The sequence below is a fragment of the Lemur catta genome, chromosome 7 (assembly GCF_020740605.2).
Source record: "Lemur catta isolate mLemCat1 chromosome 7, mLemCat1.pri, whole genome shotgun sequence".
Taxonomy (NCBI): Eukaryota; Metazoa; Chordata; class Mammalia; order Primates; family Lemuridae; genus Lemur; species Lemur catta.
The window spans coordinates 27,358,528-27,371,746 of record NC_059134.1 but is presented as its reverse complement, the minus strand read 5'-3'; the positions used below and the strand labels follow the sequence as shown (position 1 = coordinate 27,371,746).

The 13,219-nt window shown below is 36.9% G+C and overlaps 2 protein-coding genes across 5 annotated transcripts in view; one reads left to right on the top strand and one right to left on the bottom strand.

The window, feature by feature from the left end:
• The window catches only part of DLAT (dihydrolipoamide S-acetyltransferase), a 33,342-nt gene extending 27,956 nt beyond the window's left edge, over positions 1-5,386 (top strand). For both annotated transcript variants that reach the window (XM_045556595.1, XM_045556596.1), the window contains exons 12-14: positions 2,021-2,183; positions 2,536-2,672; positions 3,883-5,386. In XM_045556595.1, the coding sequence (XP_045412551.1) occupies positions 2,021-2,183; positions 2,536-2,672; positions 3,883-4,012 (430 nt within the window). In that variant the 3' untranslated portion in view covers positions 4,013-5,386. The remainder of the gene's footprint in view (positions 1-2,020; positions 2,184-2,535; positions 2,673-3,882) is intronic.
• A 2,284-nt stretch (positions 5,387-7,670) lies between these two features.
• On the bottom strand, positions 7,671-13,198 carry PIH1D2 (PIH1 domain containing 2). Of its 3 annotated transcripts, none has more exons than XM_045556598.1 (6): positions 12,954-13,198; positions 11,671-11,878; positions 10,962-11,085; positions 10,300-10,545; positions 9,634-9,899; positions 7,671-8,337 (listed from the first exon to the last, which is right to left on the bottom strand). In XM_045556598.1, the coding sequence occupies exons 2-6, from the start codon at positions 11,845-11,847 to the stop codon at positions 8,203-8,205; spliced, it is 948 nt and encodes a 315-aa protein (XP_045412554.1). In that variant the 5' UTR covers positions 11,848-11,878; positions 12,954-13,198; the 3' UTR covers positions 7,671-8,202. The 3 variants fall into 3 exon arrangements, with proteins under 3 accessions (XP_045412554.1, XP_045412553.1, XP_045412555.1); XM_045556597.1 differs by having other exon boundaries at positions 12,967-13,198; XM_045556599.1 differs by having other exon boundaries at positions 13,123-13,188.
• Between the last annotated feature and the right edge of the window lie 21 nt (positions 13,199-13,219).

Genomic DNA, 13,219 nt, shown 5'->3' with positions numbered 1-13,219 from the left:
ATGAGCCACTACTACCTGGCCATGTTTCTTGAGATGGAATCTATTCTTGGTAAAGATGTTATGAACATTTTTGAAATGACAACAAGGGATTTAAAATATTCCATAAACTTGGTTGATAAAGCAGTGGCAGGGTTTGAGAGCACTGACTCCAGTTTTGAAAGAAGTTCTGCTGTGGTTAAAATGCTATCAAATAGCATCACATGCTACAGGGAAGTCTTTCTGAAAGGAAGAGTCAGTTGAGGCATGTCGTCTTATTTTAAGAAATTGCCACAGCCACTCCAGCCTTTGGCAGCCACCTCCCTCATTGGTCAATAGCCATCAACATCAATAAAACTTTCCACCAGCAAAAAGATTACAACTCGCTGAAGTCTCAGATGATTGTTAGCATATTTTAGCAATAAAGTATTTTTAAATTAAGGTATGTACATTGGTTTTTTTTTAAAGACATAATGTTATTGCAGTCTTACTAGACTACAGTATAGTGTAAACACAACTTTTATATGTACCAGGAAACCAAAAAGTTCTTACGAGTTGCTTTATTTCTATATTTATTTCAATAGTCTAGAACTGAACCTGCATTATCTTCGACGTATGCTTTTACCTAGATGAAAGAATCAAGGTTGCAGGGCAAATTTTATGAATTGTTTATTAATTCCCACCAAATGCCTTTCATTTATTTTTTCATGCAGCTATTTAGCAAACATTTATTGGACATGTACTATTTGCTAGTTCAGTGGTGAACAAGATAGGAAACACCATCCCTAGTCTCTCAAGGTAAAGATCACTAACCATGCAATTTTTAAATATTTTTGTAGAGATGGATAATTTTACCAAGAAAGCAGTATTTGCTTTGTGAGACCCTGGCTAGAGTCCAGCTACGGTAACTGATAAGGGTCACACACTGTATTATTAGAGCAGGTCTCCCCATGTTTGCAAGTGACAAAAGCTTGCCTACAGCCAGCTTGGGCAAATTAGGGGATTTGGTACCCACGGTCTTCTGGAGCTTGTTCCCAGAAAGAGCTGGAGTTCTTTGGAGGCAGAGCTGTACCTTTGCATTAAGTGTTAACTTTTTCTCCATTGCAGAACACTTTAGCAGGGACCCTTACACAAGCCCCAAGAAGACTGTGGATAAAATTCAGGAATTTGTTTACTTGGCGGGAAAAAGTCACTTTTTCCCACTAATCTCTACTAAAACTTAGCATTTCTTCCTACTATATATGTAGAGAACAAATCAAATGTTAACAGTACTTGTGTCTGGAAAAAAATAAGTTATTTTCATTCACATTGTAGTTGCATATATCTTAAAATATTGTTTTGCTCATCATTACAAAATGATAGCCATTATTAGACCTGTAGCAGTATCTTGTTGTCGAGTGAATGAATACAGCAGCACATACATTACAGTTTTTGAGTAGTTTGATAACTGAATTTCAGTGTAGTTTTTTTTTATTTTGTAATTCAAGTATTTTCAGTGTTAAATATTCTGAGATGAGACCCAACTGTATAGAGACCCCTGGTGTAGAAAAGATTGGCAATCCTATTTTTATGTTCTTCTAAGACACTGACACCTGTACATCCTGAACACTCCTGTTTCTCCCCAAAATGTAGTTCTTTCCCTCCACTCTTCCTTTCATTTGCTCAGACTCTGCCTGTAGAGACTCAACTCCAGCCATCGTACTTCCACGCAAAACCCAAGTTCTGACTGTTTAATTCTTACTGAATGCTGAACTATTTTTTTCTCACCTACACCCATGTGTTAGTAAAGGCAGATGGCAGGGGAAGTTAGAGGCGGTGTGTGAAACCAACCTTCTGGCACATTTCTCATTCATTTTTAAAAAGTGCAAGTCAAGGAGAGGGCACAGCAAAATGTAAAATCCAGGACAGATGTTTCTCTGGCCGAACAGTAATTCGGTTCCAGAATTTTTTTGAAGTAAATATCAATATTCTTGTTTAACCTGGCACATAGGCTCTTAATAAACATTGTTGTTGATTATTTAGATTTCTTTTTCTTTTTAAACAGAAATCACGTTGTGGATGTCAGTGTTGCAGTCAGCACTCCTGCAGGTCTTATCACACCTATTGTGTTTAATGCACATATAAAAGGACTGGAAACCATTGCTAATGATGTTGTTTCTTTAGCAACCAAAGCAAGAGAGGGTAAACTACAGCCACATGAGTTCCAGGTAAAGTATTAGTTACTTACTGTCTGAATTTTAAGGATTATGTTATTTTTAATGTCAGCATCATACATTTATTACATTTTTCACCTTTTGATTTGCCACATATTTTTATGGACACAAGGTCCTGAAAATAAAGAAAAATTGAATCATGGGTCAAAACCTGAAAACTAGTGTGCTGAAGCCAACATAACTGACCTTTGTTCATATTGTAATGGTTGTATCTTTTCAGTAATGTGTATTGCATTCAGGTTTGTCTTAAAATAAGATAAACTTACAGTCTTTTCACAGAATATTTGTCATGTTTTCTGCTTTATGTTGACAAGCAATGTTCTATTTTTAATCTTTTTTCCTCTAGGGTGGCACTTTTACAATATCTAATTTAGGAATGTTTGGAATTAAGAATTTTTCTGCTATTATTAACCCACCTCAAGCATGTATTTTGGCAATTGGTGCTTCAGAGGATAAACTGGTTCCAGCAGATAATGAAAAAGGGTAAGCAAAAAGTGTTCCAGAATGGAGAGGGAGATGTAAGGTCATTTTTATTACATCCCTTTGTATCCTTGGGGGACTTGGCTCTAGGACCCCCAAGGATACTAAAATCCATGATGCTCAAGTTCCTAATATAAAATGGTATAGTAGTTGTATAACCTACACACATCCTCCCATATACTTTAAATTGTCTCTAGATAAGTTATAATATCTAATTACAGTGTCTGTACATCATTTCATTTACGTGGATCCAGTGTAGTACACAGTGTGTGGCAAATTCAGGTTCTGGTTTTTGGAACTTTGTGTCATTTTTTTTCCTCCGAATACTTCAGTCGTCAGTTGGTTGAATCCAGGGATTCAGGATTCAGAACCCATACACAGGAGGGCCAACTGTACCTGATTTTTTATTTTTATTGTTTGAGACAGGGTCTTGCTCTGTTGCCTAGGGTAGAGTACAGTGATGCCATCATAGCTCACTGCAGCCTCAAACTTCTGAGCTCAAGCTATCCTGCATCAGCCTCCCAAGTAGCTGGGTCTAGAGGCACACGCTGCCACACCTGGCTAATTTTTCTATTTTTTGTAGAGATGGGGTCTCACTATTGCCCAGGCTGATCTGAAACTCGTGGGCTCAAGCGATCCTCCTGCCTCTCCCTCCCAATGTGCTAGGATTACAGGCATGAGCCACCGCTCTGGGCCTGTACCTGTGTTTGAGTCTCAGTTTTAAAGACTTATTGGCATTGTATGTTGGATCTTAAGGTAGAATCAGGCATACATTCTATTATGGGCAGCAACTTTTAAATTATATTAAATGCAATTAATCCTATTTGAGGTGGGAAGCCTTATTTATTTACTTTAGGTGAGAAGTCAGCACGCTTTTTCCTGAAGAGTCATGTAGTAAATATTTTAGGCTTTCTGGACCATATGGTCTCTGTTTTCAAATACTCTGCCTTTGTAGTGTGAATAAACAATACATAAATGAATTCTAATAAACCTTTATTTATAAAAACAGGCTGTGGGCAGGATTTGGCCCTTTGCCAACCCATGCTCTAGGTATATGTTTGGTCTTTAGCCTATTAATTTGAGCTAAAGGTATAGGGGACATGAAGAATAGATGGAAAATATTAATATTACCTGGTTGGGATTATAGGAGTCAGCATCTGGGTGGTTACTGATTGCTTTCAGAATACCTAATAATGTTTTTATCTTTTTCTAGATTTGATGTGGCTAGCATGATGTCTGTTACACTCAGCTGTGATCATCGGGTTGTAGATGGAGCAGTTGGAGCCCAGTGGCTTGCTGAGTTTAGAAAGTACCTTGAAAAACCTATCACCATGTTGTTATAACTAACTCAAGAATTTCTAGACTCTCCCTGGTGACATTGATTCATTCTTATCAAGATATTTATCTGTTATGAAACAGTTTGTTCTTTTCGTTTTAAAGTTAACCAGTTATTTTTATTATTGAGTCTGTCCAGATAAGTTATTTGTAATGAGCATCACTGAATTTTTAAAATGTCAGTCACACCCAAATAATACGCACATTTGATAATTACATACCTGATTTTAAGCTGTGTACCCCTAGTCAGGGGACATGTGGCCTACCCCTTTGGTGATAGGTACTTCCACTAGGAAATGTAGTATGAGTAGTATTGTGGTTCCCTAGAGACAGGTACCTAAAAGAAACCTGGATGAAACCTTGGAGTCCTGAAGTTTAATTGCCTAAATTAATTGCTTAGATGTGAGAGAAAGAGAAGTCAGGAAAATTAGTTCTTTTGGAGGACAGGTTTCAATTGAAGCTTGAGTTTCAAATTTACCCCTGGTTTAAATTTTTCTGTTACATAATCTTGGTTTATCATGGCTGGGAAGGGTAAAGAATTTAAAGGAAAGTAAGTGACATTTTAAAATTCAACATTTTCTTAGATTTCTTCAATTATTGTTTATTTTTCTATGAATCCCTAAATGGTTGTTTTCCCCTCTTGAGATGATATAAATATAAACTAGCTACTTGGTATACATGAGAATTTGTGTGGGTATTTATTTAAACTTAAATGTGTAATTCTGAGTACAGAATTCTATAGTTGCCTCCAAATAAAAGAACATGCTCATAGAATTTAATAGAAGTTGTGAAAGTAGAATTTCCCCTCTAAGATTAACTGGTAGTTGATTGCAAATGAACCAAATTACCAGAATTTATTACTCAAATAACTCTGGAAAACTCTTGTCAAATAACTATGGAATATATATGGAATAAGTGTACATATGTAAAATATGGTTACTAGAGTTGTATATGTGCCAAAGTCCATTTATCACCAAGTCCTATCAGAAAAGAAGACAGGGAGAGATACAGTGATAAACAGTTTAGAGTACTAAAAAATGTCCAATACAAAAATGGTCATTTCTACTTGGATAAAGCCAAAAAAGTTAAATGTACATTAAAAAAGTATTCTGTGGAAACTCAGCATTGTCTCATGTAAAATAAGAAGGCCCTGAAATCCTGTTGGAAAGAAAAAATTAAGTCATTACCTTATCAGCCTAAATACTTATTTTCATTTTTTTGTTTTTGTCTTTCTTTTGGAGGGAAGGAGGAGGTGATATTCAGGATAATAAAAATGAATTGGGAACATGATCACAATTCCAGACTTTCTACTGATGTGTTTTAATACATGTTTGGAATTATTTGTGACTATTTAAAATAAATCTGACTAGTGCTTTCTTGTATATGTGATATATGGAGCTATCCCTTAAAATTTGCTTTAAGTGTTTCAGTGTTGAATCTATTTCTAAAATGTTCATTATTACATGGTGCACGAGTGACACTCCATATAGTCCACATTTACCTTGCTGTTTTATTATGAAAACAATTCAATACATTAATCTGACTTTTCAGTAATTAGTAATTTCAGGTTGAATGAAGATTATGCAAAAGGAGCAAGCTTTTCACAAGGGACCATCATCAGTATGAGCCAAATCTGGTTCAAACATGAAACTTCAAAGATAGTTCATTCTTTGCTAATGCTTATGGCTTAAGGGAACAATAGTTCCCTTGAAAGAAAAATAAACAGTTGCCTTCTAATAAAAATTGTTTGAGTTAAAAATCTGAGCTATAATCTAAATCTGGGTTCAGTCTATTGCTCTTACCAGAACTGAAAGAAAAAAGTTAGAAATAATACTTTTGGTTCAAATAAGAGTATTTAACAATTAAACTATGTGTCTTCAGTGTGTCTGGTTTAATTTTTGACCTGTTGGAATTATTTTCACATTAAATTTAGGTCCAGGGAAAGCCATTTGTAAGCTCTCAATACAGATAAATTTCATATTTATATAATTGGTAAAATATGGACTGGGTTGAGGAGGATATAATCTAACACTTTAAGCTCAAGGAGTTACTGAACTAGCCTATGTTTGGGTTTGGCACTTATTACCAAAATGGAAAGTGTGGTCTGGCTCTGTTAGACACCTTACTCCCAATTCTGAGGCTTGTTGAGTATGAAGTTAGGATATCCCAAGGCATCGTCTGCAAAAGGAATAGACCTATATATGAGAGATGATAGGAACATGTTGGAAATAATAATCTTCACCTAGTAATGCACAAGTCCTGGAATACATGAGGAAATCATAATCACTACTGGTAAGTGATCTAAAACCAAGTTTGTAGAAAAATCTGTTCTCTAAATAAAGGATAATTATTGTCCATCTCAATTTCTAATTTTGAGAGAAAAAAATTGTTAGATTCAAATTTAAACCAGTTCACAATTATTAGTTAATGCCCTTCCTGGGCAACATTTTGCTTTTTGTAGGGAGGGGGAGGTAGAGATGTTTTTATTAATATAGAATCCATTGAAATAATGAGTCAGAATATTTTGGAAAATAACTAGGATGTAAATTTAATACTTTATATTAGATCTTGATGTGCATTTTTTTTTCTTTCTTTTTTTTTTTTTTTTTGAGACAGAGTGTCGCTTTGTTGCCTGGGCTAGAGTGAGTGCCATGGCGTCAGCCTAGCTCACAGCAACCTCACACTCCTGGGCTTAAGTGATCCTACTGCCTCAGCCTCCCCAGTAGCTGGGACTACAGGCATGCGCCACCATGCCCGGCTAATTTTTTTTATATATATATATATATTTTAGTTGGCCAGATAATTTCTTTCTATTTTTAGTAGAGATGGGGTCTCACTCTTGCTCAGACTGGTCTCTAACTCCTGACCTCGAGCGATCCACCCGCCTCGGCCTCCCAGAGTGCTAGGATTACAGGCGTGAGCCACCGCACCTGGCCGCTTGATGTGCATTTTTTTAATGAGTACACAAATATACTGATGCTGAGTGCAAGATTTCAGTCAGTTCTATGTGGTAAGGTAGGGGCAATTTCTAGGAAATACATTTTGGCTATGATTTTATAGAAGAAAAGACAGGGTGAAGGCATTCCAAATTTTTTAGAGGTGAGAATATAATAAGTTTGCTAATTTTAGGACATGATACAGTTCCAGAAATTTTTCAGAAGTTAAATTATCCTATTGCTAGTAGAATTCAAATCCAGATCAGACTTAAGAAAATTATATTTGCTTCTAAATGCCACATATCAGTTATTTCTATTAATTTACCGCATTAGTTTCTAAAGTTAAAAAGTTCTAAAATTAGTGAGGACTTTGTGGACTTTATGTTGAACCAGAAGCTAATAATTGCAAGGAAGCTGTTTTGTGTCTAGAAAAGACGATTAAGGTATGTTTAAAGTTTGTGCATATAGTCTACTTGGGATATAAATTGGAGAGTTGGTACCTTTATATGTGACAGCTCAGAAGAGATTAATGGTAATTGAAACCTACATCACTTCTGTACTTCTGCTCCCTTCCTTAGGAGAAAAGCCCTTGTCCCAAAGTCAGCTCTTTTTTTCAAATAAGAGATGTATATATTTTGATTATGATGTGCAATAACATCCACTTAACTGTGTTGCATCCAATCTACAGACAAGCCCATATCTGATATTAAAAGGTCTAGGTAGCCTGGACTCCTGGCAAAACTGTTTTATTGAAGTATAGAGGTTCACAGAAGCATAAGTTTGAATTTTATATTTCATCCTGTATCTATTGTTAGAGGAGACTTTCACTGCTACAGTCCATCTTGTTAATAAAAAACTTACAGTCTGGGATTTTTTCCTGATGCAAAGATTTACTAGAGACATTTTTTTTTTTTTTGCCCCAAGCAGTAAACCAAGAATTCTCGCATGTTACTTGGGAACAACTAGAATTTTCCCAAATGATAAATTATTTAAGATCACTACAAATATCTCTAAAACAAGTACATCATGGCAATAATATTTTTAGTAGTTTCTGGTTGATGTCAAGTTTTTTTGAAAAGGAGAAAATGAGTTTAAAAAATAGATAAAACAACAGCTGAGGAGAAAATCTCATTCCATCAAAATGAACTCTTAGGAAATATGGAATCAGTGTTTAAGATAAATTACTACCTCTACCCATGATGAAGGTCCTATAATTCACATGACTTTAGCACTAAAAACCCAAAACACATGATGCTCTTGTTTTACACCAATGGCATTGTGATGATTAGTGTGGATTTCTCTTTGATAAATTTTGCTGTAGTCATTTCAGTATCAACAGGTTCTGGAAGATTCAGATGTAATCTGTACTTCTCAGGGACTTCAATCAGTAAATCATCCTAAAAATAATAAAAAAGATTTTTAAAAGCTGAAAATAGAGGCCAAGCATGGTGGCTCACATCTGCAATCCCAGGGTTTTGGGAGGCCAAGGCAGGAGGGTCACTTCAAGCCAGGAGTTCAAGCAACACAGCAAGACCCTGTCTCTACAAAAAAAATCTTTTAAAAATTAGGTGGCTGTGGTGGCACACTTCCATAGTCCCAGCTACTCTGGAGGCTGAGGTGGGAGGATTGCTTGAGCCCAGGAGTTTGAGGCTGCAGTGCGATATGGTCATGCTACTGGACTCCAGCCTGGGTGACAGTAGGACCCTGTCTCTTACAAAAAAAGAAAAAAAAAAAAGATGGTGCCAGCCTGTCTAATAGAAACTCAAAATTTAAAACTCTCTGGACCCCAACATTCCATGAGTGGGAAACATGCTAAGAAAGCTGCTCAGCATCTGAGAATGACACATTCTCCAGTACTCTTCATATGTGGCCAAGGTGGACACTGGAAAAGAAAAAAAAATTTCCAAAGAATGGAGCCGAAGGTCATGGAAAACAATGCAACTGAGAGCTAGGTAATTAAGGAACCTAAGCAAGAACATTCTCTACCTCCAGAAAAGGGTCCCTCACAAGGTCTGCCTATTAGGATTTCAGAATTGCTGTGTACTAGTAAATGCAACGTGCCTCTTATTTTTCCCTTTTCTGAATTGAGATGATTAATTATGGTTATCCTCTCCCAATTTCACATTGTATAGTGGATGGGATTGGGGGAGTAGATAGCTTGTCTCTGTGTGAGGAGAATGCAAAATCCTATACTTTGGAGTCTGATACTGGGGTTGGAGGTGTTTTCATTGGGGAAAGAAGCAAATATTTGTGACCAAGAAGGTGGACTGTGGTAGACTGATTGATCCCAATTATTTGGTCTTCTGTAAGATTATACATTGTGATTTCCTGTCAATACTTGTAAGAATATACTCCTCAATCCTATTCATGTAGGACTTGACCTTGTGACTTACTTTAGCCAATGGAATATGAGTAGAAGGGATATATGCCATGTTTGAGAGGAAGTTTTGGGATTCATTGCATGGTTTGACCATTTCTATTTTCCCTATGCCATGAGAATAGCATATCTCAGATGGGAATTGATCCTTTACCTGGATCTTGAGATGTGCAAGACTCATGGAGCAGAGTAGGCCTAGGTGATGTGTAACCTGAGCAAATCATTGAAAACTCCTGAAATTTTGCAGTTTGTTACTACAGCATAATACAGTGAATGCTGACTGATACAAATTTACAGTAATATATATTCAACTTACCTCAGAAACGTTAAGGTCACAGAGAGAGACTGAATTAATACCAGGTAATTCAACTTTCAACTCAATTTTCAGAGGTTTTTCATTCTGATCCTGCACAATTTTTAATTCATAGGCTGGTATCTTCATCTCCACTTGGATTTCAGTGCTGGAAATCTCTTCTATCAGACACTTTGCTTTGCCTGAAACTTGGTCTTTTGGCAGTAACAGTTGAGGAAAATGATCTGCATTGTTCACAGTACTGCTTTTTATCTGTTCAAGAGTTAGTTCTTTATGAAAAAAAAATGGGGGGAGATAAAATCACAAAATTAATCCACATTAAAATTATAAGGCTATGAGCTGTAATATATATGGTGTCAGTGGTAACACCATATATATTATATGCATACATATATATATGTGTATATATAAAAAACACTGGTTAGCAGTGGCAGGTAAAGCTGCAGTTAGGCTGGGAATCTTAAAGAATCTTAAGCCAAAGAATTTGGTTGAAAAGTCTGCACGATTTTAAAATCTTTAAGGATACTCTAATGTTTTTAATATCTAATATTTACATTTTTCAATCTCAAGTTTATCATCTTTTAAAATCAAGACTTCGTTTGCAAAATGTACATAGGATGCAAAAAATCTTAGATTGGTTTAATTTTTCATTTACATTCATCTACTTACCCTTTTTCATTTTCTCTCTTAAATCTGTGGAATCAGCTTGGATTCCCACCAGACTTTGTTTCATTCTTTGAATGCTTCCTTTTATTTTAAAATTGGTAATATGGTAAGAGTGTGAGAGAGTGAACTGGAGTTGCTCCTCAATGCATTTCATGGTCATCTGTATTAACTGATCTTTTTTCATTTGGTCCTTTTCTGCTACCTGAAGAACGTCAGGATTGTAGGCAACACTGATGATTGTGTAAGCATCTGTGTGTATGATTCAGAGGGTATGTAATGAAGACCAGTTGCACTAATGATACTGTCAGGTTATACATTAAACTATATTCCTGATAAAGCTAGAAAATATAAATTCTATTCCTGTATTTTTCAGAGATAATTACAATGGTGCTACAGCAATTAAGACCTTTGTTAGCATTTTTTTAAATAAAGAATTCTTGCTCCAGAGTTGGCAATTTTATATAGGTTAACACAGCTCATTTTGTTAGAAAAATTAAACACTATTAAACTTGCATAAAAGTATACTTATTTGTCATTAACTATTAAGATACATTGTTACCAAATAAATTATTTTACTTGAAATGCTTTTACCAAGTAAACTCTGGCCCCTGCTTATTCCCAATAACACTTTTAAAATGTGATTTCTATCCCTTAATTCTTTGTACCTGATGTCTGAGGCATATCTTCTGGTTTGCCAACACTTAGAGGTACTGGGTGAGTGGCTGATTGGGGAGCTGGGATTCTTTTCCACTGACATAGGTTGATAAAAAGTATTTTTTCTTCTGGTTTCTAGAAAGCAAATAATTTTCCATATCTCAAAACCTAAAAAATTTCAAATAATATCCTAAAAACAACTCATCACAGAGTTGGAAGAGGGAGAATTTTAGGTTCTAAGTAAGTCATTCCACATATTAAAACTGTGTTTGATAGATTATACTCGTGTTACTCAATTTACGCAAGGCTGCTGGCTTTTCATCAACAATCCAGTTGCTGGTCCCAGAGGAAGTGGAAGAAAGTAGGGAAAACCGATCTAAGCAATTGTTCCAGGTGAATAGAATCACTTCCTTATCTCCCTAAATTCTTTATTTGAAAAAGCTCCAACTCCGTGATTCTCTATTAAATCAATACATTACTTTTTCTTCTCATTCTAGCAGAAAAAATGGCTCATTATAAGATCTCCAAAATCTATCAAGTTTAAATTTCCCATTTTTATTTCAACACAACCACATTATGTTTCATCTATTTAGAGAGGCAATTTCCCTCAAGTTTTCTTGTATTAATTTAGCAATAGGTGAGGGTAAGTAAGGTATTCTCTGGTTATTCCAGCATCATTTCATTCAAGACCTTCCCATCCCTGGCACCAACTCTACATACCAGGATCTTGGTCTGTAGACAGAGATGTGGTTCTGGGGCAGCACAGAGTTGTTTTCCTTCTTTCAGCTGCTGTTGAATGAATTTCTCATAGCCCTCAGGGTCACTTTCAGCCAGATCATCTAGGAGGTTCCAGAACTGAGTCACTTGGGTGAGCAGACCCTTTGAGGATATCTCCATGATTGATGCTGAATAGGCTTCTTAATTAAGCCTGTGAAAAGACATGACTTAAGGGGAAAAAAGTCTGTACAACTATTGATTCATTTCCTCTTTTGGGAGAGAAGGAATGGGCCAGAAATTGTTTTGGTGAAGTTAGCAACTATCCTTAATACTTGTGTCTAAAAGACTGTAGATCAGCATTACTTTATCATTTCCTTCTTTAATTATCTAGTACCCTTTCCTAAATTCCAAGTTGTCCTCTCAGATAAGGCCTTACTTCTCCTTGGACCTTCCACAAGCCAGAGTAGTTATTTTAAGTCTGAGTTTCCTGATCTTCTTGTTCCAACACCTTGCTGGCTGGTGTCTCCCCAGTCCAGAAACTATCCTAGAGTTGTGTGTGGGGTGAGGGCCCCATGACACTTCCTTAAAACCTCAGTATAGCTTAGTAGTTAAAAGCATGGACCCTGGGGCCAGAATGCCTAGATTCCAATCTTAGTTCTCTCTCTCACTGGCAGTGTAACCTTAAGCAATTAATGTATATATGTGCTTCAGTTTGTTCTGCTCAAAATGAAGACGATAATACCTGTCTCACAGAGTTATTGTGAGGATTAAATTAGCTAATACATACGGGCTGGAACACTTGGTAAACACTATATGAGAGTAATTATATCCTCTCTATGTCTTCGGATAAACCTCCTCACTCTCTCTCCCACTGGAGAGTTGTCCCGCCACAGCATCTTTTTTTTTTTTTTTTGAGGCAGAGTCTCACTCTGTCACCTGGACTAGAGTGCAGTGGCGTCATCATAGCTCACTGCAACCTCAAACTCCTGGCCTGAAGCTTTCCTCCCTCCCCAGTCTCCAGACTACCTAGGACTACAGGCGCGTGCCACTGGGCTCAGCCAATTTTTTCTATTTTTAGTAAAGATGGAGTCTCGGTCTTGCTCAGGCTGGTGTCGAACTCCTGACTTCAAGCGACCCTCTTGCCTCCGCCTCCCAGAGTGCTAGGAGTACAGGCGTGAGCCACCGTGTGGGCCCCACAGCATCTTTTGAATGAGGAACACAGGTTTAGAGTCTTCGAATACTATGCTGGGGTTACTAAATAGAAAATATAATTAACAGATAATCACTCGGCTAACCCACCGCTTCCCTGACAAACCGCGACGCCTGTTACCAGGGTAACCAGACTGGGTACAACATCTAATTGGGTCCGAGAAGCCCCAGGCAAAAATGTCTCTTCACATCCAGTTCCCGAATCTCTCCCTTCTGGCGTCGGGCTTGCTTTTCAACTGGGCTCACCCAGGAGAGGGTCTGCCTCCCGTTAACCTGTCCTGGAAACGCTCTCTATGGGTCTCTGGGTCTCCCGCCGGTGGGAAGAATTTCTCAGAAGCACGAC

What these genes read in the sequence shown, in the direction of transcription:
- PIH1D2 (XM_045556598.1), bottom strand. Translation starts at nt 11,847, where the DNA reads ATGGAGATATCCTCAAAGGGTCTGCTCACCCAAGTGACTCAGTTCTGG. An exon ending in AGATATGCCTCAGACATCAG is followed by an intron (nt 10,546 to 10,961) that starts GTACAAAGAATT and finishes TCATACACACAG; the next exon opens with ATGCTTACACAATCATCAGT. An exon ending in GTGACCTTAACGTTTCTGAG is followed by an intron (nt 8,338 to 9,633) that starts GTAAGTTGAATA and finishes TATTATTTTTAG; the next exon opens with GATGATTTACTGATTGAAGT.